A 25000-nucleotide genomic window follows, 5' to 3' on the forward strand; every position below is an offset into this window, starting at 1 on the left:
ATCATCTACTTAGCATTTCATAGTCCTCAGCCATTTAGGCCTGGGTCTTCCAACTCTTCTAGTGCCTTAAAATAATAGGTGATAAAATTCGTGTTTATTCTTTTAGAGCAGTAAAGTCATTAAATAAATGTACTTTTTTTATTATTACCTATATCAGCATTACACATTGTTATTTGTAATATGAAATATTAATTCATCTTAGAAATTATTAAGAATAGACACTCTAGTTAAAAAGGCTTTTCTTGAGAATAAATAATTTTTTCTTTTTATTTAATCATCTATTATTATTGATTATAAGAAATTTATATCATACATTTTCTTATTTTACAAATAACTTTAGTCTTCATCGTTCTTTGCCCTTCGATTACCTGGTGGTCCTCGATGTTGGTGGTCTGGGGATCCCATGTGAATTTCATGGCTCTCACGAATTTTATAAAATGCTTATGATTGTGGCAGGAAATTCTACTTCATAACTAACATTAGATTGTTTATTATTATTATTATTATATTATTATTATTATTATTATTATTATTATTATTATTATTATTATTATTATTGACAATCAAAAGCCACAGTAGTGTTAAAATATATTATTGTACAATGGTAAAAAATATTTCATTGTACAATAATATATTTTAACACTACTGTGGCTTTTGATTGTCAATATTATAGCCTCGTTACGGAGGTTCCTTTGTTCATTATTATTATTATTATTATTATTATTATTATTATTATTATTATTATTATTATTATTATTACTTGTTAAGCTACAACCTTAGTTGGAAAAGCAGGATGCTATAAGCCTGGGGGCTCTAACTGGAAAAACAGCCAAGTGAGCAAAGGAAACAAGGAATTAAGAGAGTTAATTAACAATCAAGATAAATATTTCACATATAAACTAATAAAAACTTCATCTAAATAAAAGGAAGAGAAATAACATGGAAAATTGTGCCACTGTACCCTCATGTAAATGAAAATACTCGAAAAGCTACATCAGATGGTGTCCAGTGCAAAGGAAACAGAAAGAGGTGGAAAAGGTTAAGGAAGATAAAGGTTATTTGATTAACAATTAAATTCAGAAAGCAAAAGATTGTCTTCGGTAGTGAGAGAGTTGAATTTCAAAGCAAGACTTGCAAAGGTTCCAGATACCAAGCAAAAGGGTACGGAGATTGAGATAAGCATTTAAGGGCTTAGTGCAAGTTCTCTTTCCATTCTGAATAGTTCTGAAGGTCATTTTAGAGGACCAGTATGTCACCAATGGAATACTTATTCGTATTCTCTTACTAAGCATAAAAAATACTAAATACAAATTATTATTTTATTATTATTATTATTATTATTATTATTATTATTATTATTACTTTCTAAGCTACAACCCAAGTTGGAAAAGCAGGATGCTCTAAGCCCAGGGGCTCCAACAGGGAAAATAGCCCAGCGAGGAAAGGAAACAAGGAAAAATAAAATATTTTAAGAAGAGTAACAACATATCCTATATAAACTATAAAAACTATAGCAAAACAAGAGGAAGATAAATAAGATAGAATAGTGTGCCTGAGTTGTACCTCAAGCAAGAGAACTCTAATTCAAGACAGTGGAAGACCATGGTACAGAGGCTATGGCGCTACTCAAGACTAGAGAACAATGGTTTGATTTTGGAGTGTCCTTCTCTTAGAAAGCTGCTTACCATAGCTAAAGAGGCTCTTCTACACTTACAAAGAGGAAATAGGCCACTGAACAATTACCTTGCAGTGAAGCAGAGTTGTTTGGAAATCTCAGTGTTGTCATGTATATGAGGACAGGGGAGAATCTGTAAAGAATAGGCCAGACTATTCGGTGTATATAAAGGCAAAAGGGAAAATGAACCGTAACCAGAGAGAAGGATCCAATGAAGTACTGTCTGGCCAGTCAAAGAACCCCATAACGCTGGCGGTAGTATCTCAACGGGTGTCTGATGCCCTGGTCAACCTTCTGGGATGTTTGTCCATTTTCAGCTTCACTGTGCAGTAGGACGAAATTTCTGGGAGGGGATGTGAGATCAGGTTACCAGGTGGCTAGGACAGGTTAAGTAAAGGTGTTCTCCAAAAGCGGCAGGCTCCAATGGCTGGAAATGGTCGAGTATGACTCCCTGATGTTGATGGAATGGGATGAAAGGCGATAAACACAACGAATGTGACTGCGCGGAGATTGGTTAACGCTAGACAAGCACACAGAGACCCATTAAGATAAAAAGAGCAAGGGAGTTATTGAGCTCTTTGGAAGCAAGAATGGCTCTTACGCTAACGTCTTCAGATTAAATGAATTAACCCCTTTGGTTATAAGATAATCCTCGACTATACCCTTGGTTATAAGATAATCCTCGCCAGGGTTTAATGAATTATCCACTTTGGTTATAAGATAATCCTCGACTATACCCTTCTCGGCTCGCCGGGTTTAATGAATTATCCACCTTGGTTATAAGATAATCCTCGCCAGGGTTTAATGAATTATCCATTTTGGTTATAAGATAATCCTCGACTATACCCTTCTCTGCTAGCAGGGTTTAATGAATTATCCACCTTGGTTATAAGATAATCCTCGCCAGGGTTTAATGAATTATCCACTTTGGTTATAAGATAATGCTCGCCTATAGCCTTCTCGGCTAGCAGGGCTTAATGAATTATCCACCTTGGTTATAAGATAATCCTCGCCAGGGTTTATAATGAATTATCCACTTTGGTTATAAGATAATCCTCGCCTATACCCTTCTCGGCTAGCAGGATTTAATGAATTAACCACTTTGGTTATAAGATAATCCTCGTCTATACCCTTCTCGGCTAGCAGGATGTAATGAATTAACCACTTTGGTTACAAGATAATCCTCGCCTATACCCTTCTGGGCTAACAATGTTTTTTTTTTTTTTTTTTTTTTTTTTTTTTTTTTTTTTTTTTTCTCTCTCTCTCCAGTACCGTTCTCCGTGTGTTGCTCACCGACCTATCAGATGCTTGGCTGGGGCCTCGTCGCCTGCACATCTATGGAAAAACATTTACATAAATTGCTGGAAATGGCATCATAAAGACTAAGGCCGGTGATTTTAAACCCTTTTGGCTGACAGCCTCGAGAGGAAGCGACTAAACGACTTGAAGCCTTCTGAACTCAGGTTTATTTTTATCAGATTTCAGTTGCTTCATTGTTGCGGATACTTTACAGGAAGAGCGTTACACTGATCATTGTTGTCTGAAAGAAAAATGGGAAATCGATAGCCTTAAAAACGAGGATTCTAAAGCTTTTATTCTCTTTTCTTTAGCGTCAAGAATATTGAGAGAGAGAGAGAGAGAGAGAGAGAGAGAGAGAGAGAGAGAGAGAGAGAATTTTTATTATATCCAATTCCTTTTGATATCGTAGAATTTTTTTGGAAAAAGTGTATGGAAATATTTTTAATAGTTTTTATCTTGCAATATATATATGGAAGTTGGCATCCAATTAGCTTTTTATACTTTTGTGATAGATTTCATCTAGCATTTATAGTTATTAATTTAAAAAGAGTTAAATCCGCACTACTTTATCTTGTCAGGGTTGTGGTGACCGATGTGGTAACATCCCTGACTGTTGTTCACCAGACTGGGGTTCGAGTCCCGCTCAAACTCGTTAGTTTCTTTGGTCGCCACAACCTTACTATCCTTGTGAGAGGATTGGGGTTTTGGGGAGTCTATAGGTCTATCTGCTGAGTCATCAGCAGCCATTGCCTGGCCCTCTTTGGTCCTAGCTTGGGTGGAGAGGGTGTTTGGGCGCTAATCATGATAATGTATATATGGTCAGTCTCTAGGGCATTGTCTTACTCGATATGGCAATGTCGCTGTCCCTTGCCCCGTCCATTCATGAGAGACCTTTAAGCCTTTTAATTGGAAGATTTCAACTGACATTTTTGAAGATCGCTGCAAACATTATTTGATAGAACAATAAATTTATTTATAAATTTTATTTTAAATTGCACTGTTCATTTTAGTACAATGAGTTAAATTGTTATTATTGTTATTATTACCATTATTATATATTTTTTATTTGTCACTGTTGATGTTGTTGTTTTTGTTGTTGTTGTTGTTGTTATTTGTGTAGGTAAAGTGTAACGTGGGTGGCCAAGAAGCACAACAAAACGTCATGTGGGGCCGCCCACGGAGAAGACGATAGGATAGGTGTGAGTGTGGTAGTCGGGATTGGGGTGGGCGTCGGTGGGGTGGGGTTACAAAGCCCCGTAATTTCAGAGAATTCAGTTTTGTAGAGTGGGCCACAGGATGAATATATTGATGGCTATATTGTGCTATAGTACAAGAAGCATCTCTCTCTCTCTCTCTCTCTCTCTCTCTCTCTCCACCGGGTAGATACATGCTTGCTGTAGGGACGTGTAAGGTACATTTTGTGCTAGTATTATAAATGCAGTAAGCCTCAATTGACCAAATTGTGAGTTATTCAGGTAGTTAGTTGACGATTGTGGATTCTCTCTCTCTCTCTCTCTCTCTCTCTCTCTCTCTCTCTCTCTCTCTCTCTCTCTCTCTCTCTCTCTCTCTCTCTAATATTTTAAATGCAGTAAGCCTCAGTTGATCAGATAGTTATTTATGTAGTATGTCGACGATTTATGGATCTCTCTCTCTCTCTCTCTCTCTCTCTCTCTCTCTCTCTCTCTCTCTCTCTCACACTGCATTTTTCATGCTCAGCAGCTTTCCTCAGTAACAGAGGTTTACCGTCTAAACTTTATTCGGAATTGCTTCAATGCGGATACGCTACTATGCAGAGTGAACTTACACGAGCAGGGGAGAATTTTCTTTCGATTTTTCATGGCTTTTACTGTGCTTTAAAAGCCTTTAAATTAAGTTAGAAATTGTTGATCAGCCTTTTTCCAAGTCCCAATTGATTACGTTATTAAGGGCCACCCTGGCTAGTACAGTGGTAACTCTTTTGCCTAACATTCGCATGGCTGCTGATCGATCCCAGCCCGGGACCGTAAGTTTAAAGCTGTTTTCTGAGGTGGCCACTGCTGTGCTTGGGCACCACAGTGGGCTTTTGGGCTTGGCCAGCTGACGTTCTGGTGAGTATCTATTCTGATGAAACTGGAACTGAAATGAAGCTGCTGAAGTCCTTAACTACCATTAGTTATTGATTCATTCTAATCTTGCATATCATGGTAGTGATCGGAAGGTGATCTCTCTCTCTCTCTCTCTCTCTCTCTCTCTCTCTCTCTCTCTCTCTCTCTCTCTCTCTCAATGATAGAAACATTAATATTAAAACATGATATTCCTTCTTTCGAATTGTATATTACCTGGATATTTAACTGCTCGTTTAGGGGGTAAACAAGGTTATTTTTCTTCCACCTGGTCGTTCCTTGATTAAGATTTCGTTTCATAAAACATCGGTAGCCACTGATAGGAAGTAACTTGTACTGAACGTCTCACAATACAAGTATTTTTCCCAGGAACTAATGTATTGTGAGTTGATATGATGATGATAAAAAGAGTAGATAGTTAACATTAGGTAAAAGAAAGAGACCTTTATATCTCTCATTCCTGCCGTTAGAAAATGTAAAGTTATGACATCAAATAAATTTTGTTTTGTCTACTGATATTTCTGATCAATCGGAAGATAACTTGAATAAATCAGAAATTCAAGTGACGTTCAGGTCTGGTTGATTGCTTGCTTGTTCTTACCTTATTGCCTCATTGCCTTATTCTATGTTTGGGTTCCCCCAGGTCCCTCAGTGTGAGGCACCTCGTATATCCACCAGAGAGTTGCTAATGCATCTTCCGGTGTATTTTGCATCTTCCAGTCTTGGATTGTCTGGCATGAATCTTAGGTATTTATCGAGCTTATTCTTAAACACATCTACGCTCACTCCTGATATGTTTCTTAGATGAGCTGGCAGCACATTTAATAGTCGCTGCATTATCGATGCTGGTGCGTAGTGGATTTATGTCCTGTGCGCCTTCCTTAGTATCGATTAAGGAGTTTATATAAAAATTTGCAGGCCTGTTGATATAAAATATTTTAAAATCCTGTACAGAAATACCGGAAGAGGGCCATGTCTTGAACAGCTATTTAATTTTAACATTTGTATTGAACTGAAACTATTTAAGAGCTATGGCATGAGGTATTCCTTCTTTTTACCACAAAATGAACTCTGAACTCTTCTTAAAGCTGCTCCTCGTTATTGCGTTATTGTAGCTATTATCGTAGTTATTGTTGTAGTTTGGTCTTAACGCTGTTAGTTCGTGAGTGGCCGAGTCTCTGCACGTTCAGGGAAGATGGTAAAAGTGCCAAGAGTCTGTGACTCGCCAGACTAGTTTGCTGGAGATGAAGTTACGGCTCTGGAGGTGTGCAGCCATGCATGCAAGTGGTTAGACATTCGCCTGGCCAGGGTAACGTTAAAAAAAGTAGCCGTTGGAGTAGGTTCGCAACATAACTTGCAAAATTCGTAATTTTCGATTTTGTTTAATTTCATCTGTTCAGATATTTTAATTTTCGATTCTGTTTAATTTCATCTGTTCAGATATTTTTATTTTCGATTCTGTTTAATTTCATATGTGTTCAGATATTTTTGCCATACAATTGATTTTGACCTGGTGGGACTTCAATATATCTTTATATATGTGCAGCTATGAAGCTGTAAAGTGTATTGAGTTTTATAGTCCCAGTTACCCTATTTAGGGAAATATGATGGTTCTACAGCATAGATGGGGTTTGTGTGGTGTGTGTGTGTGTGTGTGTGTGTGTGTGTGTGTATTCCGTAACCGTGGGTGAACAGTAAAGTGTTTGTGTTAATTTGGTTACACTTACTGATGCATTCTTGTGGTTTACTTATATTGATATGTCTTCGCTGTGTTTGGTCAGGTGTCTCCGCTATATTTTCATTAAATTTATATATATATATATATATATATATATATATATATATATATATATATATATGTATATATATATATATATATATATATATATATATATATATACTGTATATATATATATGCATGTATATTTATGAATATGTATAATGTATGTATTTATGTAAATATGTATACATATATATATATATATATATATAATATATATATAGAGAGAGAGAGAGAGAGAGAGAGGAGAGAGAGAGAGAGAGAGAGAGAGAGAGAGAGAAAGAGAGATGTACAGTATACAATATCTATGGTTGTTTATATATATATATATATATATATATATATATATATATATATATAGTGTGTGTGTGTGTGTGTCACTATGTACTATACCAATTTTCTCCTCTATAAATCTTCCCAGATTAGACCCCTCTTCTTAAAGTAACCAGCTGGAGAAAGAGTCCGCTCGGTATTCCATATATGTTCAACACAACATCATTCACATACGTTCACCTTTATGAGTACCATTCATTTTCCCCTTGTGTCTGGGTATGTTATGAATATACTTGTAACCTTGCTAGGGGTTCGGAACCCCCTAATGTGATGGGAAGAGACTATCCACATGAATTTTATCTTCCAGTACTTTTATTCGTCTGTTTGAAAAATGGTTTACGTTTGGATTTTGAAGGGTCTTGATCATAGATGTAATTCATTTATAATTTTTCTTCGTTTTATTATGATTTTAATATATTTGCAATATATAAGTGATTTTTACCAGGACTGAGAATTCATTTATATAATTTTCTTTTTTATTAAAATTTTAATATATTTGCAATATATAAATGATTTTTACCGGGAGTGAGAATTCATTTATATAATTTTCTTTTTTATTGAAATTTTAATGTATTTGCAATTTATGAATATGATTTTTGCCAGGAGTGAGAATTCATTTATATAATCTTCTTATTAAAATTTTAATATATTTGCAATTTATGAATATGATTTTTGCCAGGAGTGAGAATTAATTTATATAATTTTCTTTTTTATTGAAATTTTAATATATTTGCAATATATAAATGATTTTTACCAGGAGTGAGAATTCATTTATATAATTTTCTTTTTTATTGAAATTTTAATATATTTGCAATTATAAATGTGATTTTTGCCAGGAGTGGGAATTCATTTATATAATTTCCTTTTTTTTATTAAAATTTTAATATATTTGCAATTTATGAATATGATTTTTGCCAGGAGTGAGAATTCATTTATATCATCTTCTTCTTATTAAGATTTTAATATATTTGCAATTTATAAATACGATTTGTGCCAATTGTAAGAATTCATTTATAGTTCTATTCTTTTTATTAGAATTTTAATGTATTTGCAATTTCTGAATATGATTTTTGCCAGGAGTGAGGACAGAAATTAACTTCGCTCGTGTAATGAACATTGCCTGGTAATAATCGGGTTATGAAATATTTGGGATAGCGTAGTGTAATTAGCAGTTTATACTGTTTTTTTCTTCAAAAGCTGCAGTTTTAAAAGTGACCTTTGCAGAAGGGTATTAGCATTAGAATGATCTTGTAACTTTTATAATTTTAAAATGTAAATAGCACCTTTTTCGGAGCTGTGAGACATTTTGTTAATGGTGTTAGTATGTGTTAGACTATTGGGTATGCTTCATAACGGATACCTATTGCACGATAGAAATTTCGCCTGTCAGCTTTATCTTGAGTTTTTAAATCGATTCTTCTCCATTCATCAGCTCCTACTTCACGCTTCATAGTCCTCAGCTATGTAGGCATGGGTCTTCCAACTCTTCTAGTGCCTTGTAGAGATTCGGAATATCTCTCTCTCTCCTCTCTCTCTCTCTCTCTCTCTCTCTCTCTCCTCTCTCTCTCTCTCTCTCTCTCTCTCCCTGTGTGTAAGAAATCATCTTGCAAAATTATATTATTTCCTATATTGAATTTATCCCGTAGAGATTCGGAATCTCTCTCTCTCTCTCTCTCTCTCTCTCTCTCTCTCTCTCTCTCTCTCTCTCTCTTTCTTTGCAAAATTATATTATTTCTTATATTGAATTTATCCTGTAGAGATTCGGAATCTCTCTCTCTCTCTCTCTCTCTCTCTCTCTCTCTCTCTCTCTCTCTCTCTCTTTGCAAAATTATATTTCTTATATTGAATTTATCCTGTAGAGATTCGGAATCTCTCTCTCTCTCTCTCTCTCTCTCTCTCTCTCTCTCTCTCTCTCTCTCTCTCTCTCTTTGCAAAATTATATTATTTCTTATATTGAATTTATCCTGTATAGATTCGGAATCCCCCCTCTCTCTCTCTCTCTCTCTCTCTCTCTCTCTCTCTCTCTCTCTCTCTCTCTCTCTGAACGTGCGCACGCCACTTGTCTTGCAGGTAGAAGAGGTTCCCTTACAACACCTTGCATACGACAAAGACCCTTTTGGGTTTACCAGATGTCTTCCTGCAATCTTTGATATATTTGATCATCGGGAGAAAAAGACCTGCGGGGATGACCGGGGCTGTCTCATCCTTTGTGTCTGTGTACGTTCGTTTGTGCCCTGATGTAACGTTTTGCTTTACTTACTTTACTGTCAAGGGCTGCTTTTTCTGATCCTATACTGCAGGGGAATCCTACTCTCTACAAGACATTCAGTCATTGCATTGGTGTACGTTTTACATTACTTACTTTACTCTAAGGGCTGCTTTTCTGATCCTATACTGCAGGGGAATCCTACTCTACAGGACCTTCAGTCATTGCGTTGGTGTACGATTTACATTACTTAATTTACTTAAAAGGATGCTTTTCTGGTCCTTTACGGCAGGGGAATCCTACTCTCTACAGGACATTCAGTCATTGCGTTGGTGTACGATTTACATTACTTACTTTACTTAAAAGGATGCTTTTCTGGTCCTATACGGCAAGGGAACCCTACTTTCTCTATATCTACAGGACATTCAGTCATTGCATTGGCGTACATTACTTACTTCACTCTAAGGGCTGCTTTTCTGGTCCTATACTGCAGGGGAATCCTACTCTCTACAGGACCATTACAGTCATTTCATCTTATGTATACCAAGGAATTCAGCATTTCACACTGCATATTGTTAGTTTATTGTTAAATCCATATCATCGAAGCACTTAGAAAATAAGAGTCTTCAGTTTCCTCTTGAAAACCTTAATATATTCAGTCTTTTGATTGATTGATTGATTGATTGATTATGAGTATCTGGCATCAGTCTTTTGAAACTGAATCCTTCAACCAATTTATTTCCTTCATATGTAATTGATAGATATGAAGGCAATAAATTGGTTGAAAGATTCAGTCTTTTGAAACTGAATCCTTCAACTAATTTATTTCCTTCACATCTATCAATTAGATAGGAAGGAAATAAATTGGATGAAGGATTCAGTTTCAAAAGACTGAATCCTTCAAACAATTTATTTCCTTCACATCTATCAATTAGATATGAAGGACATAAATTGGTTGATGGATTCAGTTTCAAAAGACTGAATCCTTCAACAAATTTAATACCTTCTTATCCATCAATTCAACCATCGTAGCAACATTTGGCAAATGGAATACTGCATTGTTTCATTACCCAAATTCATTTCATTATAGAGAATTTTTTGCAAAGGAAATAGTATTATTTCATACTTCAAGTAATGTATAATTTGAATAAATAATAAATAAACGACTCAGATTTATTACATCTTAAAATATTTAATTATTTAAATATTTCATTATTTAAATATTTAATTATTTTGTTTTTTGGGAATATTTTTCTGGTTGTTAATGTGTATTTGACGATTGATATTTTAGCAAATTAATATAGCACTTATTTGTGTTAGTGAATTTACTTTCATCTGTTAATACGTTCATTTGCTGAATTATTATTCATTTTTTTAACAAGATCTCGTGTTGTAAGGATGATGATGTTGAGAGAGAGAGAGAGAGAGAGAGAGAGAGAATCTGAATGATATAAAATACACACACATATATATATAGATATATATATATAGATATATATATATATATATATAGATATAGATATATATATATATATATATAGATATATATATATATATATAAAGAATATAAATGTATATAATTTATATAAATATATATATATATATATATATGTGTGTGTGTGTGTGTGTATGTGTTTGTGTGTGTATAAAGAATGAGTATAAATGTATTTTATACAAATATATAAATATATGTGTAGAGAGAGAGAGAGAGAGAGAGAGAGAGAGAGAGAGAGAATATGAATGGGTATATAATTTCTAAAGAAAAATGCTAATCAAACAAAACCCGTATGAGTGGGCGGAAAGGCGGTTTGTTTCCTAATATGGTCATGCAGCAGTCCTTGACTGCCACACGTGTAGGACCTGTGTAGGACCCCCCCCCCCCCCCTCCCGTATCCTACATACCCAACTACTCCCCCAGTCACTCCTTTACTCGTGCCTTCCTACTTACTCTTCTTCTCTCCCCTCCCCCCTGGATATAAGGAACTCTACCTGTTCCATCCTTATTTGGACGGTCCTGTAAGTTCCTCAAGTTCCTCCAATCTGCCCTTCAGATTAGACTGTTCGCTGGACAAGTTTGGTTCCTACTGGAGCTGTACTTTAGTACTGTGGGCAAGCGAGTTTATTATGAATTTAAGAAGCCAATATATTCATTTTTCCAAATATTATCCCTATGGGTTCTGTCTTGCTGCCTCTTTTATATATTGAGATATAAGTTATAACCAAAAATGAACTCTCTCTCTCTCTCTCTCTCTCTCTCTCTCTCTCTCTCTCTTTCAGAATTTATGAAGCCAATATTTTTTTTATCTTTCAAATATCATCTTATGGTTTCTTTCTTGCTGTCTTTTTATATAATGGGATGTAACCAAAACTCTCTCTCTCTCTCTCTCTCTCTCTCTCTCTCTGTCTCTCTCTCTCTCTCAGAATTTATGAAGCCAATATCTTTTTATCTTTCAAATATTATCTTATGGTTTCTTTCTTGCTGTCTTTTTTACACATTGAGATGTAACCAAATTGAACTCTCTCTCTCTCTCTCTCTCTCTCTCTCTCTCTCTCTCTCAGAATTTAAGAGGCCAATATTTTTTTGTATTTCAATTATCATCTTATGGTTTTTCTCTTGCTGTCTTTTTTATATATTGAGATGTAACCAAAAATTGAACTCTCTCTCTCTCTCTCTCTCTCTCTCTCTCTCTCAGGATTTAAGAAGCCAATATATTTTTTTATCTTTCAATTATCATCTTATGGTTTCTTTCTTGCTGTCCTTTTTATACATTCAGATATAACCAAATTGAACTCTCTCTCTCTCTCTCTCTCTCTCTCTCTCTCTCTCTCAGGATTTAAGAAGCCAATATTTTTTTTTATCTTTCAATTATCATCTTATGGTTTCTTTCTTGCTGTCCTTTTTATACATTCAGATATAACCAAATTGAACTCTCTCTCTCTCTCTCTCTCTCTCTCTCTCTCTCTCAGAATTTAAGAAGCCAATATCTTTTTAACTTTCAATTATCATCTTATGGTTTCTTTCTTGCCGTCTTTTTTATACATTGAGATGTAACCAAATTGAACACTCTCTCTCTCTCTCTCTCTCTCTCTCTCTCTCTCTCTCAGAATTTAAGAAGCCAATATCTTTTTAACTTTCAATTATCATCTTATGGTTTCTTTCTTGCTGTCTTTTTTACACATTGAGATGTAACCAAATTGAACTCTCTCTCTCTCTCTCTCTCTCTCTCTCTCTCCCTCTCTCTCTCTCTCTCAGGATTTAAGAAGCCAATATTTTTTTTATCTTTCAATTATCATCTTATGGTTTCTTTCTTGCTGTCCTTTTATACATTCAGATATAACCAAATTGAACTCTCTCTCTCTCTCTCTCTCTCTCTCTCTCTCTCTCTCTCTACGATAATTTATACTACAAAATATGTTTACTGTATTTCGATTACAGAAATAACTATGTTTACTATACATTATCTAGAGGCGAAATTAGTATGAAAATAAAGGTTCCATTTCTTATATTCACTACCATATAAGAATTTCTTGGACAGTGACATTATGACTAACCATATATACATGTGATGATCATCACCCAACGCAAGCTGGGACGAGAGAGGGCCAGGCGATGGCTGTTGATAACTCAAGCAGGTAGACCTATAGGCTTCCCTAACCCCCATTCTTTATCTCACAAGGATGGTGAGGTTGCAGACTCAAGAAACTATCGAGCTTGAGCGGGACTCGAACCCCAGTTTATCAGATCACCATGCAGAGACATTTCCAATACTTTAGTATATGTGTATAAGGGAGATAAAGAGAAAGTCATAATGAATGAGTAATTGTATTATGGACATTCCAATCTGTAAATAAGGGAGAGGAAAACGGTCACCAGTTAGGTCATGACTCCTTCAATTTCCCGGTTCCTGTCTGCTTACACCAGTCCACTTAAATGGCTTCTTCCCATTTACATAATTGAGGGACCACTGAGGCATAGATCCCCTCCTTTCGCCTTCCTCCTATCTGATACTAGGGGAGGATTTGGTGATTTGGGGAAAGGAGAGAGAGAGAGAGAGAGAGAGAGAGAGAGAGAGAGAGACTGCAAATAATTTGTGGTGGTAAAATGCTGTGAAAGAGAACGAAGGGAGTTCAGTCGAGGTTAACATTACTGTTTTTAAAATATAATTAAATGTGATATTTTAAACAATTTTAGGAATTAATGATAGAGCCTAAAGTTGCTTAATATTTTTTTTTATTTAGAACTACTATCTTATAAATTGTTAATTTAAGTAGCCATGTTATTACAATATTATATTTGTATTTATTAATTCTATTTACTTTATAGTCTGATTGATAAAAACACAGTTGCTTAAATCTAAAAGGGTGGGGAAGGAAACTCGTTTATAGGGATTGAGATATTGTGTTTGGAAAGCGACGGTAACTGCAGTATAGCCAGAATAAAATGAACTAAATGAATTAAGAGAGGGGAGGCAAGAAAGGCGTGTGTTCTGTATTGGATAATGGAATAGCTCGTTACAAACGGGACAGTTGTTGTTAATAGAACTAAAGTCTTTATGAAAACTCCAATGTAAAAAAAGCTCAAAATAATGTTTGTTCAATCCCAGCTAAGAGAGATTCCAGGAAAATAGTTGAAAGGGTTAGATGCAGTTAAAGGTATTTGAAATTTAAAACTAACAGAATGCTGAGTTGATTAAAATGTGGTATTGGTAAAGATGTATGTTCAATTGGTTTGATATTTGATCATGGTTTGGAAATTGATTTTGGGTTATAGTGACAGTCTTGCTGAAAGAATGTGTACTCATGTGATGCTTGTAATACATACGACATTGAATAGAATGAAAGATTTGCTTTTAATGCTAGATGATTTCAATGGATTTATTATTATTATTATTATTATTATTATTATTATTATTATTATTATTATTATTAGCAGCAGCTAAGCTATAACCCTAGTTGGAAAAGCAAGATGCTACAAGCCCAAGGGCTCCGAGAGGGAAAAATAGCCCAGTGAGTAAAGGAAATAAGGGAAAAAAAAAACGATATAAGAGGTAATGAAAACTTAAAATGAAATATTTTAAAAACATTAACATTAAAACAGATATTTGATATACAAACTATAATAGGACGTGTAAACTGGTTCAACATAAAAACATTTGCTGCGGGTTTGAACTTTTGAAGTTTTATCCATGTAATGTTGGTCTTACTTTTCATACTATATACGCACATGTGGTTTGCCCTAGAAAACGTGTTCGTTGCATATGCAGATGATGCTACTCTCTTTGGTTCAATTGCATCTCCTGGATATAAATCTGGAGCCTTACTAAATCCTTAAAACATAAGCTATAGTCCATATCTTTTATCGAGGCAGATTTGCACCGACTCGCAGCGGTGCCCTTTTAGCTCGGAAAAGTTTCCTGATCGCTGATTGGTTAGAATTATCTCGTCCAACCAATCAGCGATCAGGAAACTTTTCCGAGCTAAAAGGCCACTGCTGCGAGTCGGTGCAAATCCGCATCGCTAAAAGAAATTGACTATAGTTATAAGTCAAAGAGCAATGGAAAGAATAAGAATGGTAATGATAATAAGTCAAAGAGCAATGGAAAGAATAAGAATGGTAATGATAATAAGTCAAAGAGCTATGGAAAGGATAATGATGGTAATGACACAAGAGACAGGAAAAGAGCAACGTGGATACGAGATCAAAGTAAGGGACATTCTAACAACATGTAAGAAAAATAAATTGATATGAACAGTACATGTAAAGAGATTGACAGACAATAGATGGATATTATGAATAACAGAGTGGGGACCTAGAGATTGCTAAAGAGTATGGGAAGGAAGAGAGGACGATGGATTGACGAACCAGAAAATTTCCGCAGTGAAAGAACATGTCTGAGGCCTTTGTCCTGCTTTGGACTAGCAGAGGCGGATGTTGATTGATTATATGATATATATATATATATATATATAATATGTATGTATGTATTATTTGTGTATATATATATATATATATATATATATATATATATATGTGTGTGTATGTATATATATATGCATATATATATATATATATATATGTATATATATTTATTTATATGTATATATTTATGTATATATGTGTGTATATATATATGCATATATATATGTATATGTATATATATATATATATATATATATATATATATATATATATATATATGCATTTATATTTGTATGTATAATTAGTACAGTATATACATTATTCTAGAAATATCAAAGAATCTTAAATAAGATCATTTGGAGAAACATATGCGTGAGATGAGCTATTAAAATATTGTTAATCCTTTTGGAAAACCAAATAAATACGGGAAACCTCTGATTACGAAGTCCCCCTTCCACCTGCAGTGGAGTAATTTGATGGTCCTTCATTTCCGGCCGGGCAATTTTGCGCGTCGGTGTCGGTCACAGGGTAAAAGCTGTAAATTATCGCCGTATTTCTGCAATTTACGATGTTTAAGGTGTTTGTTTCTCACACTCGAAGTTGATGTTTTAAACTGTTGCTGCTATCTTGAGGAGGGGAACTTTTGGGAATGGGGAATGTATATGCGTTGCTGTTGCTTGGTGTTTCAGCTTTTTTTTTTTTTTTTTTGACCGTGGAGCGTTATTATTATTATTATTATTATTATTATTTATTATTATTATTACTATTACTATTATAATTATTATCATTATTATCATTATTATAATTATTACTATTACTATTACTGTTACTACTACTACTACTACTATTTTTATTATTACTATTATTATTATTATTATTATTATTATTATTATTATTATCTTCGTCTGGTTACGTTTTGATAGCCGTGTATTTATTTATTTTATGTTTGTTTGTTTGTGTTAGCATAACTCAAAAACTATTTGACCGAATCTTATGAAATTTGATGGATGATTGGCCATGATCCAAGGTAAATTTGATTACATGTTGAGAGTAATTGGGTCAAAAGTCAAGTCAAGTAGCGAAAAGGTGAAAAAACGTCTTTTTGCTATAACAAGGTTACTTCTTATCCGATTTGTATGAAATATTTGATAAAGTATACTATGACTTAAAATTATTTTACAAGTTATAAAATGACTTAGAAAATATTTTAAAAGCACCAAAATGGCTAGTGCTAAAACGTACGTAATTCAATTGTCTATCTTGTGATAAGGAGAGATTGGATCAAAGGTCAAGGTTCAAAAATCTTTTTACTATTTACGATATCACGGTCAGGGGTTGAGTGTGTGTTCATAACCATCTAAATATTTATTAGTCAATTTTGACGGGCCGCGTACACTAGTAGGGATATGATAATGATGATGATTATAACTTTTAAGTCATTCAAGGTTTTCAGCAGCTGTGTTAAAAGAAAAGAGTATTCAGCTAATAATTGTCTCACATCATCTTCACTATATAATCATCATCATCAATCACCATCATCATTTTTTTTATTATTTTTGGAGCCTTTCGATTTGGACCCTGACATCGCTTAGACCCCGGGAGGCGTATGTTCGTATGTTGTACCAGTCGCCAGCGTCCTTGCAACACTGACAACAAAAGCGATCTTCAAGCTGAAATGAATCACAGATAGGAATCAACAGTTGCTGTGTCACAGGTTCAAAATAAAAAAAAATTCGTACATTTTACTTCTCATTCGATCGTAACATATCATGATCTTCGTTGAACCATAGGCTTATGATTCTATTATCCCATAGAAGGGTCTTATCCTACTCAGTCTTTTAAGGAAAGTTTATTTTGACATGATTTGACCCCGCCCACAACCATTCAAACTAAGTAGCAGGAGCCATATGTAGAGGGAATGACTGCTCGCCTATGGAGCCTCAATTTCTTCTATCTGTGTGTGTGAGTGTTTTTTGTTTTGGAGGCGAGAGGGTTAACATTACCATATATTTTCGCTGTGAGGAAGATGCTTTTGTTCACGATGTTGTAGATGCTTTTGTTCACGATGATATAGATGCTTTTGTCCATGATGTTATAGATGCTTTTGTTCACGATGATATAGATGGTTTTGTCCTCGATGTTATAGATGCATTTGTTCATGATGGTATAGATGCTTTTGTCCACGATGATATAGATGCTTTTGTTCATGATGTTATAGATGCTTTTGTTCAACATGTTATAGATTCTTTTATTCACAATGTTATAGATGCTTTTGTCCATGATGATATAAATGCTTTTGCCCACGATGTTGTAGATGCTTTTGTTCACGATGTTATAGATGATTTTGTTCGCGATGTTATAGATGATTTTGCTCACGATGTTGAAGATGCTTTTGTTCACGATTTTATAGATGCTTTTGTCCATGATGATATAAATGCTCTTGTTCATGATGTTGTAGATGCTTTTGTTCACGATGTTATAGATGATTTTGTTCGCGATGTTATAGATGATTTTGCCCACGATGTTGTAGATGCTTTTGTTCACGATTTTATAGATGCTTTTGTCCATGATGATATAAATGCTCTTGTTCATGATGTTGTAGATGCTTTTGTTCACGATGTTGTAGATGCTTTTGTTCACGATGTTATAGATGTTTTTGTTCACGATGTTATAGATGCTTTTGTTCACCATGTTGTAGATGCTTTTGTTCACGATGGTATAGATGCTTTTGTTCACGATGGTATAGATGCTTTTGTTCACTATGTTATAGATGCTTTTGTTCACCATGTTATAGATTCTTTTGTTCACCATGTTGTAGATGCTTTTGTTCACGATGTTATAGATGCTTTTGTTCACGATTTCATAGATGTTTTTGTTTACGATGTTATAGATGCTTTTGTTCACGTTTTTATAGATGCTTTTGTCCTCGATCTAATAGAGGCTTTTGTTCACGATGTTATAGATGCCTTTGTTCACGATGTTATAGATGCTTTTGTCCACGAAGTTGTAGATGCTTTTGTTCACGATGATGTCATCTATATTAAACATGTACTATTGCATCGTTACAAATGTATGTACAAAAGATTTAAAAAAATATTTTAACAAAGCAATGGACTAATAAGGTTTTATTTTTTATTGATTTCTTACTTCAAAACGTCAAATGAAAACAAATATTGATAGTTTTAATAGCAAGAAATTTAATGATTTTAGCAATGAGAATAATCTAATTTTGATGATTTTAATAAAGATTATTTTAAAAATGTTAATAGAAAATATTTAATAACAATATTTTTAGTAATTTTAATAGAAATATTCTTAATAATTTTGATAAAAATAATTTTGAAATTTTTATAAGAAATAATTTTAATAAATTTCAGGAAAATAATTGAATAATTTTGATAATGATTAAATAATTTTAATAATGATTTAATAATTTTAATAATGATTTTATAATTTTAATAATGATTTAATAATTTTAATAATGATTTAATTTTAATAATGATTTAATTTTAATAACAATATTAATAATTTTAGTAAAAATAATTGTAATGATTTTAATAAAAATAATTTTAACATTTAATAAAAAGTAGTTTTAATAATTTTAATATGATGGTGAAAATAAAAAAAATTCATATTATCATGACACCATGGGACATCATGAAATCCACCCACCGTGATAAAAATAACAACGATCTGGGAAGGTCAAATGTCACATGGGTTTTCTGTGTACAGTCTTTAGTGGCAAATCGTATAGACTTCTGGGTTAGTGGTAGGTAAGTGGCGACATCCTGTTTATTGTACAGTCGGGTGCAGGGTTTAGATGCTGCTGCTTTTTTTTTTTTTTTTTTTTTTTTACCTTAGATTACCTTAAAACCTTTCAAATATCCTTGAATTTGAAGCTATAAAGCAGAAATTTCCCTAGAATTACATGAAATATAACCTTGAAGCCATGCAAATTACCCCAAACTAAGGTAAATACCTTAAAAGTTTAAACTGACCGGGAGGGAAATTGGAAAAGGGTAAAGCTGGCTTTAGAGATGTTATAGATGCTTTTGTTCACGATGTTATAAATGCTTTTGTTCACGATGTTTTAGATGCTTTTGTTCACGACATTATAGATGCCTTAGTTCAAGATGCTATTCAAGCGTTGAACATTTCTTGGAATTAGGTGTTCTTTTTTTGGGGGCATTTGTTCTTCAATTTTATTTTTTTCCCTCGCCATTTTTATATAAGTTTGAAATATGTAGTTTGTATTAAAGTTTTGGTCTGCATACAAAGGGTTTTTCATAATAATCTGTCGTATATGAGTTATAATTTCGAAGACATATTCATTGACTATTTTACACTTTTTGTGTACATTATTATATACGAATTTATTATTATTTCTTGGTATTATCTTTTGTTGTTTTTCAACGATAAACTTTAATGACAACGCAAATTTCAGCAATGAAATCATAACACCGGGTCTTAATTTTTACAATAGGAAGGTTGTAGGTCGAAACAACCAAGCTATAACCCGAATCATTTCGGAACCAAATATTGTAGTTATTGTCCTTCGTGGTGTGGTTGTTACGGACTACTTAGCCCGGTTCATACGGACTACATGGCATGGGTGATACGGACTACTTAACCCTGGTAATACGGACTACATGTCCCAGGTGATACGGACTACATGGCCTGGGTGATACGGACTACTTAACCCTGGTAATACGGACTACATGTCCCAGGTGATACGGACTACATGGCCTGGGTGATACGGACTACTTAACCCTGGTAATACGGACTACATGTCCCAGGTGATACGGACTACATGGCCTGGGTGATACGGACTACTTAACCCTGGTAATACGGACTACATGGCCCGGGTGGAACGAACTACATGGCCCGGGTGATACGGACTGCTTAACCCTGGTAATACGGACTACATGGCCCGGGTGATACGGACTACTTAACCCGGGTGTTACGGACTACATGGCCCGGGTGATACGGACTACTTAACCCTGGTAATACGGACTACATGGCCCGGGTGATACGGACTACTTAATCCTGGTAGTACGGACTACATGGCATGGGTGATACGGACTACTTAACCCTAGTAGTGCGGACTACATGGCCCGGGTGGAACGGACTAATTTGGATTTGAAGCCCGAGTGAATGAATGGACGGGATGTTGAGCCGAACCATTATCTAATCATTAGGGACCGGATCCCTCCTGTTACATTCCTTGATAATGAATGTGATAATGGTGATGATGTTAATTACAGCTTCGGAGGTGAAGGTGTCTTGGGAAGGAACAAAGGGGGGGGGGGGGGGAGTGTGTTACGGTGTTTTAAAATATATACTTAAGTTGGGTTAGTCTGACTTATGTGATATAATATCAGTAATTATTGTTCAACCTAGAAGAGTTTATAAGGTATTATTATTATTATAATTAGGCAATCTACAACATTAGTAGAAAAAGCATGATTATGCTATAAGCCCAAGGGCTCCAACATGGAAAAATAGCCCAGTGATGAAAGGAAATAGGTAAACTGCAGGCGAAGTAATGAACAATTTAGATAAGATTTTTTAAGAACGGTAACAAAACAAAAATAAATCTTTCATGTATAAGCTATAAAAACTTAAAGAAAAAAAAGGGGGAAAGAGAAATAAGATTGAATAGTGGGCTCGGGTGAACCCTCAAGCAAGAAAACTCTACTTCCAGAGGGGGGGGGGGGTGAGGGAGGCTTTTCTCTCATATAGTTATGATGCTAAAGTTGCACCATGCTTGTCGGGTTAGTACGATAACATTGATCCTATGAAATACATAAAGGTTAATTTATGTAGAATTTATCATAATTTGATAGTTCATAAATATTAGAACTTTCATGTTCACTTCCATTTTCATTCGCGATTTCCTCACCTGCCAAACCCCCCCCCCCCCCCCCTTTAGTGGAGTAGTGACATTTAGTGTTCATTTAATTTGACTTCAGCGTCTATTTGGGCATTAGTTGCATCTCCTTTTTAGCTTTCTGCGTTCAACTTTTATGTCAATGGGCAACTGCAGGGTTTTCCTAAGTTGCATATCTGTGTTGAATGATCTCCCCGGCCCTAGTCCCAGGATAAATAGCCCAAAGGTCATGAATAGAATCAAATTAAATCAACCGGGATTTAAATGAACAGTTCACACCCACGTACCTGTGGAAATAAGAAAGACGAAATTTGAATTTCTGACTTCTCTATTTCCTAATAAATTTGAAAACTTCTTCCTTTGGAGTTATTCTAAAGTTAGTATTAAAAAGCCTATCTTCTCTATTGCATCATGAAAGGGAGATTTTTCAGAATATTTTTATAGTATCTTGCAGTTACATGGTTTTTTTTTTCGTTTACAATCGCAATATGAATGATAATTGAGACGATTGTGTCTAACAAGAGGTGGTGAATTTCCCAATTTCATTGCGCTATCCTTTAGCCACCATAGGCTTCGTTGGCTTTATTGCATTTAGCGGCTTTGATGGTGATCAGCAGAGACGCCTGGCTTAGCTTACGGCTCTTCAATTGGATTAGCCGGACAAATGAATATCACTTGGTACCTGAAGACCTTCAAAGCCTTAAAGGCCGCTCAAGAACGGCAGAGGCAAGGGACATTGACATTTCCCTATCGAGCAGGACAGTGACATTGCCCTATCGAGTAGGAAAGTGACATATCCCTATCGAATAGAACAATGCCCCAGAGACTGACCATATATATGATCAGCGCCCAAGCCTCCTTCTCCACTCAAGCTAGGACTAAGGAGGGCTAGGCAATGGCTGCTGATGACTCAGCAGATAGACCTGCAGGCTCCCCCAAACCCGCCATCCTTGGCTCACAAGGATGGTGAGAGGTTGCAGCGACCAAAGGAACTAACGAGTTTGAGCGGGACTCGAAATCCAGTGTGGCGTTCACCAGTCAGGGACGTCACCACAATCCTAACTTGATATAGGGTTTGAACTATGGTAAGATTATCCGTTTAAGACGTCGACTTGTCTTGGTCATCACATCACCTTTTCTAGATTTGTCAGTGGCTACTTTTTATAGTTTTTTATAGTTTTTTACAGTTTTATGGTTTAAATATGTGGAAAGGACGTTCGTTCATTTTAGATTGCTTTACCTTATGTAAGAAACGTTAGCAGCCCTGAAGACAGGAAAGGACAAAAAATACGAGGTTTAAAACGCCATGAATCATGGTGCCTCTCTTTTCCAGCATTCGATTCGTTGTAAAATAAATTCCCAGGTGATAGTTCTTCGAATAAGAAATAAAATTTTGTGTCATTATTATTATTATTATTATTATTATTATTATTATGAGTGTTATTGCTGTTGTGATTATTAGCTCTGATATTTGAATAATTCTGTATGCTGTTTGAGAAAGGGTTGTGGTGGCCGATGTGGTAACGTCCCTGACTGGTGAACGCCAGACTGGGGTTGGAGCCCGCTCAAACTCGTTTGTTTCTTTGATCGCTGCAATCTTACCATCTTTGTGAGCTTAGGAGCGGGGTTTTTGGGGAGCCTATAGTTCTATCTGCTGAGTCATGAGCAGCCATTGTCTGGCTCTCCTTGATCATCCTAACTTGGTTGGAGAAGGGGTTTGGTCAGCCTCTAGGTCATTGACCTGCTTGTTAGGGCAATGGCAGTGTCCCTTGTCTCTGCCATTCATGAGCGGCCTTTAAACCTTTAAAGAGGTGGATTTTCACCCAAGCTCCCTACGAACACTGTTGCCATAAACAAACAAAGTTATAATAGCCCTAATTGGAGAGGATGACACGAACCTGTGTTGGTTGTTGTCTATCAAAAAAAAAAGTGTTATTGAACGGTCTGTTTTTGGCCTTTGTTAATATTAAACGATGTTTTCTTTTCACCTTTTCAAAGCCGTGTCTCTTTGAAGTCCTCTCTGATTGGATGGAGGTTAGATTTACCCGTGGACCAATTAGATTAGTAGGCAAAGTGTTGATGATTGCATTGGCCAATGACAAATGGTTTTTTTTAGCGTTTATCTTTATTATTATTGCGCAGCAAATTGTTTTTATTATTGCTACCGGTACTTCCGTTTTGCGTTTTATTCGTATCTGCCTTTTCATTTCACATTGATAAAAGGAAGAGCGTATTGTGGCGACATTGGTGTTAGGTGCTAAGGGAGAGGCAAAGTGGATGCAAGTGAAGTTTATTCAACAGATAACGAGCTTATATGCAAACAATTGAGAGCAACAATGTCAGAAAAACTCAAACAATATTTAACATGCGATGGCAAGCTTAAACAGGTTTTTTCTATTATCAGTGCGGGTAAGAGCGAGAGAGAAAAAAAAGCATTAATATGACAGTGTATGAGCCTGTATGAAACACGTATGTATAAATCGCTGCGACATATTCTCTCTCTCTCTCTCTCTCTCTCTCTCTCTCTCTCTCTCTCTCTCTCTCTCTCTCTCAGCGTTTACAGTAATCAAGGAATTTTTTTATAGGAGAAACCTATTACCTATGTGTCGATGTTATTTTTTTATGAAAATTTAGAAAATTGAAAATATATATGAACATATAAGTACTCTTAACCTCTTTTATTATCATTAGCCTTTATAATCAGCCTGTATAGTCTTTATTATTCAGTCTATATAGTCTTCATTATAATAAATGAAAGATGCTTCACTATTAACTCTTACAACTCTACTAGCTTTAAATACTTCTATCATGTATGTTAGAAGTCAGCAAAAGTTCCAATAAAAGGACGATTATTTGTAAGATCTAAATTCTGTTTAACTTCTACGGAAAATTTGGCAGCAAATATGATCCTCCATGAATATTTACTTGTGTACAAGTCCGTATGTACTGGTATGGGCAAGACCTACAGATAGGAGGACACTCTAGGAGAAGGACACTCCAAAATCAAACCTTTGTTCTCTAGTCTTGGGTAGTGCCACAACCTCTGTACCCTGGTCTTCCACTGTCTTGGGTTAGAGTTTTCTTGCTTGAGGTTACACTCGAGCACATACTCTTATCTTATTTCTCTTCCTTTTGTTTTGTTAAAGTTTTTATAGTTTATATAGGAGATGTTTATTGTTGTTACTCTTAAAATATTTTATTTTCCTTTTTTCCTTTCCTCACTGAGCTATTTTCCCTGTTGGAGCCCATGGGCTTATAGCATCCTGCTTTTCCAACTAGGGTTGTAGCTTAGCAAGTAATAATAATAGAGTACTCTATCTGTAGGACTTGGATAAGGTTCTAGTTCCTACACCCACTGCTACAAGTAGATGACATAACCAATGACAATTTTTTTTTTTTTTTTTTTTTTTTTTTTTTTTTTTTTTTTTTTTAAGTCTGTCTAGTGGAGGAAATAGCAATATCCTGTACATGAACTTGGCAAAAGTGGATTCATTATTGGTAGAATTGGATTGTGCTGGAGAAATAGTAGGGCTGATCACGTGACATCCGGCCGAAGCACCGTCGCGCATCTGTCTCGATCAACTTTGCTCTCCCTCCCGATCATAGGGCATCCCCAAGGGCGTCTCTACCCTTCCTCCCCTCCCCCACCAATCTTATCCCTTAGTGGGATTTTCTCCCTCCACTACCCTCCCATCCTCCCTCCTACCCTCCCTCCATCTCGTCTACCATGCCCCCTGCTGGTAACCTTGTTATGCCTGATTGTCCATCTGATAGTCCTGTCTGTTGTGGTTGCTG

At 35.2% G+C, this 25000-nt stretch overlaps 2 protein-coding genes across 5 annotated transcripts in view; one reads left to right on the forward strand and one right to left on the reverse strand.

The window, feature by feature from the left end:
- The window catches only part of LOC137649485 (uncharacterized), a 30125-nt gene extending 29709 nt beyond the window's left edge, over window positions 1–416 (reverse strand). Inside the window, exon 1 of the mRNA XM_068382468.1 lies at window positions 369–416. Within this exon, the coding sequence (XP_068238569.1) occupies window positions 369–416 (48 nt within the window). The remainder of the gene's footprint in view (window positions 1–368) is intronic.
- The window catches only part of LOC137650217 (neuron navigator 3-like), a 1066036-nt gene that overhangs the window by 1002246 nt on the left and 38790 nt on the right, over window positions 1–25000 (forward strand). The gene's annotated exons all lie outside the window — the stretch shown is intronic.

This window comes from Palaemon carinicauda, chromosome 11 (assembly GCF_036898095.1).
Source record: "Palaemon carinicauda isolate YSFRI2023 chromosome 11, ASM3689809v2, whole genome shotgun sequence".
Taxonomy (NCBI): domain Eukaryota; kingdom Metazoa; phylum Arthropoda; class Malacostraca; order Decapoda; family Palaemonidae; genus Palaemon; species Palaemon carinicauda.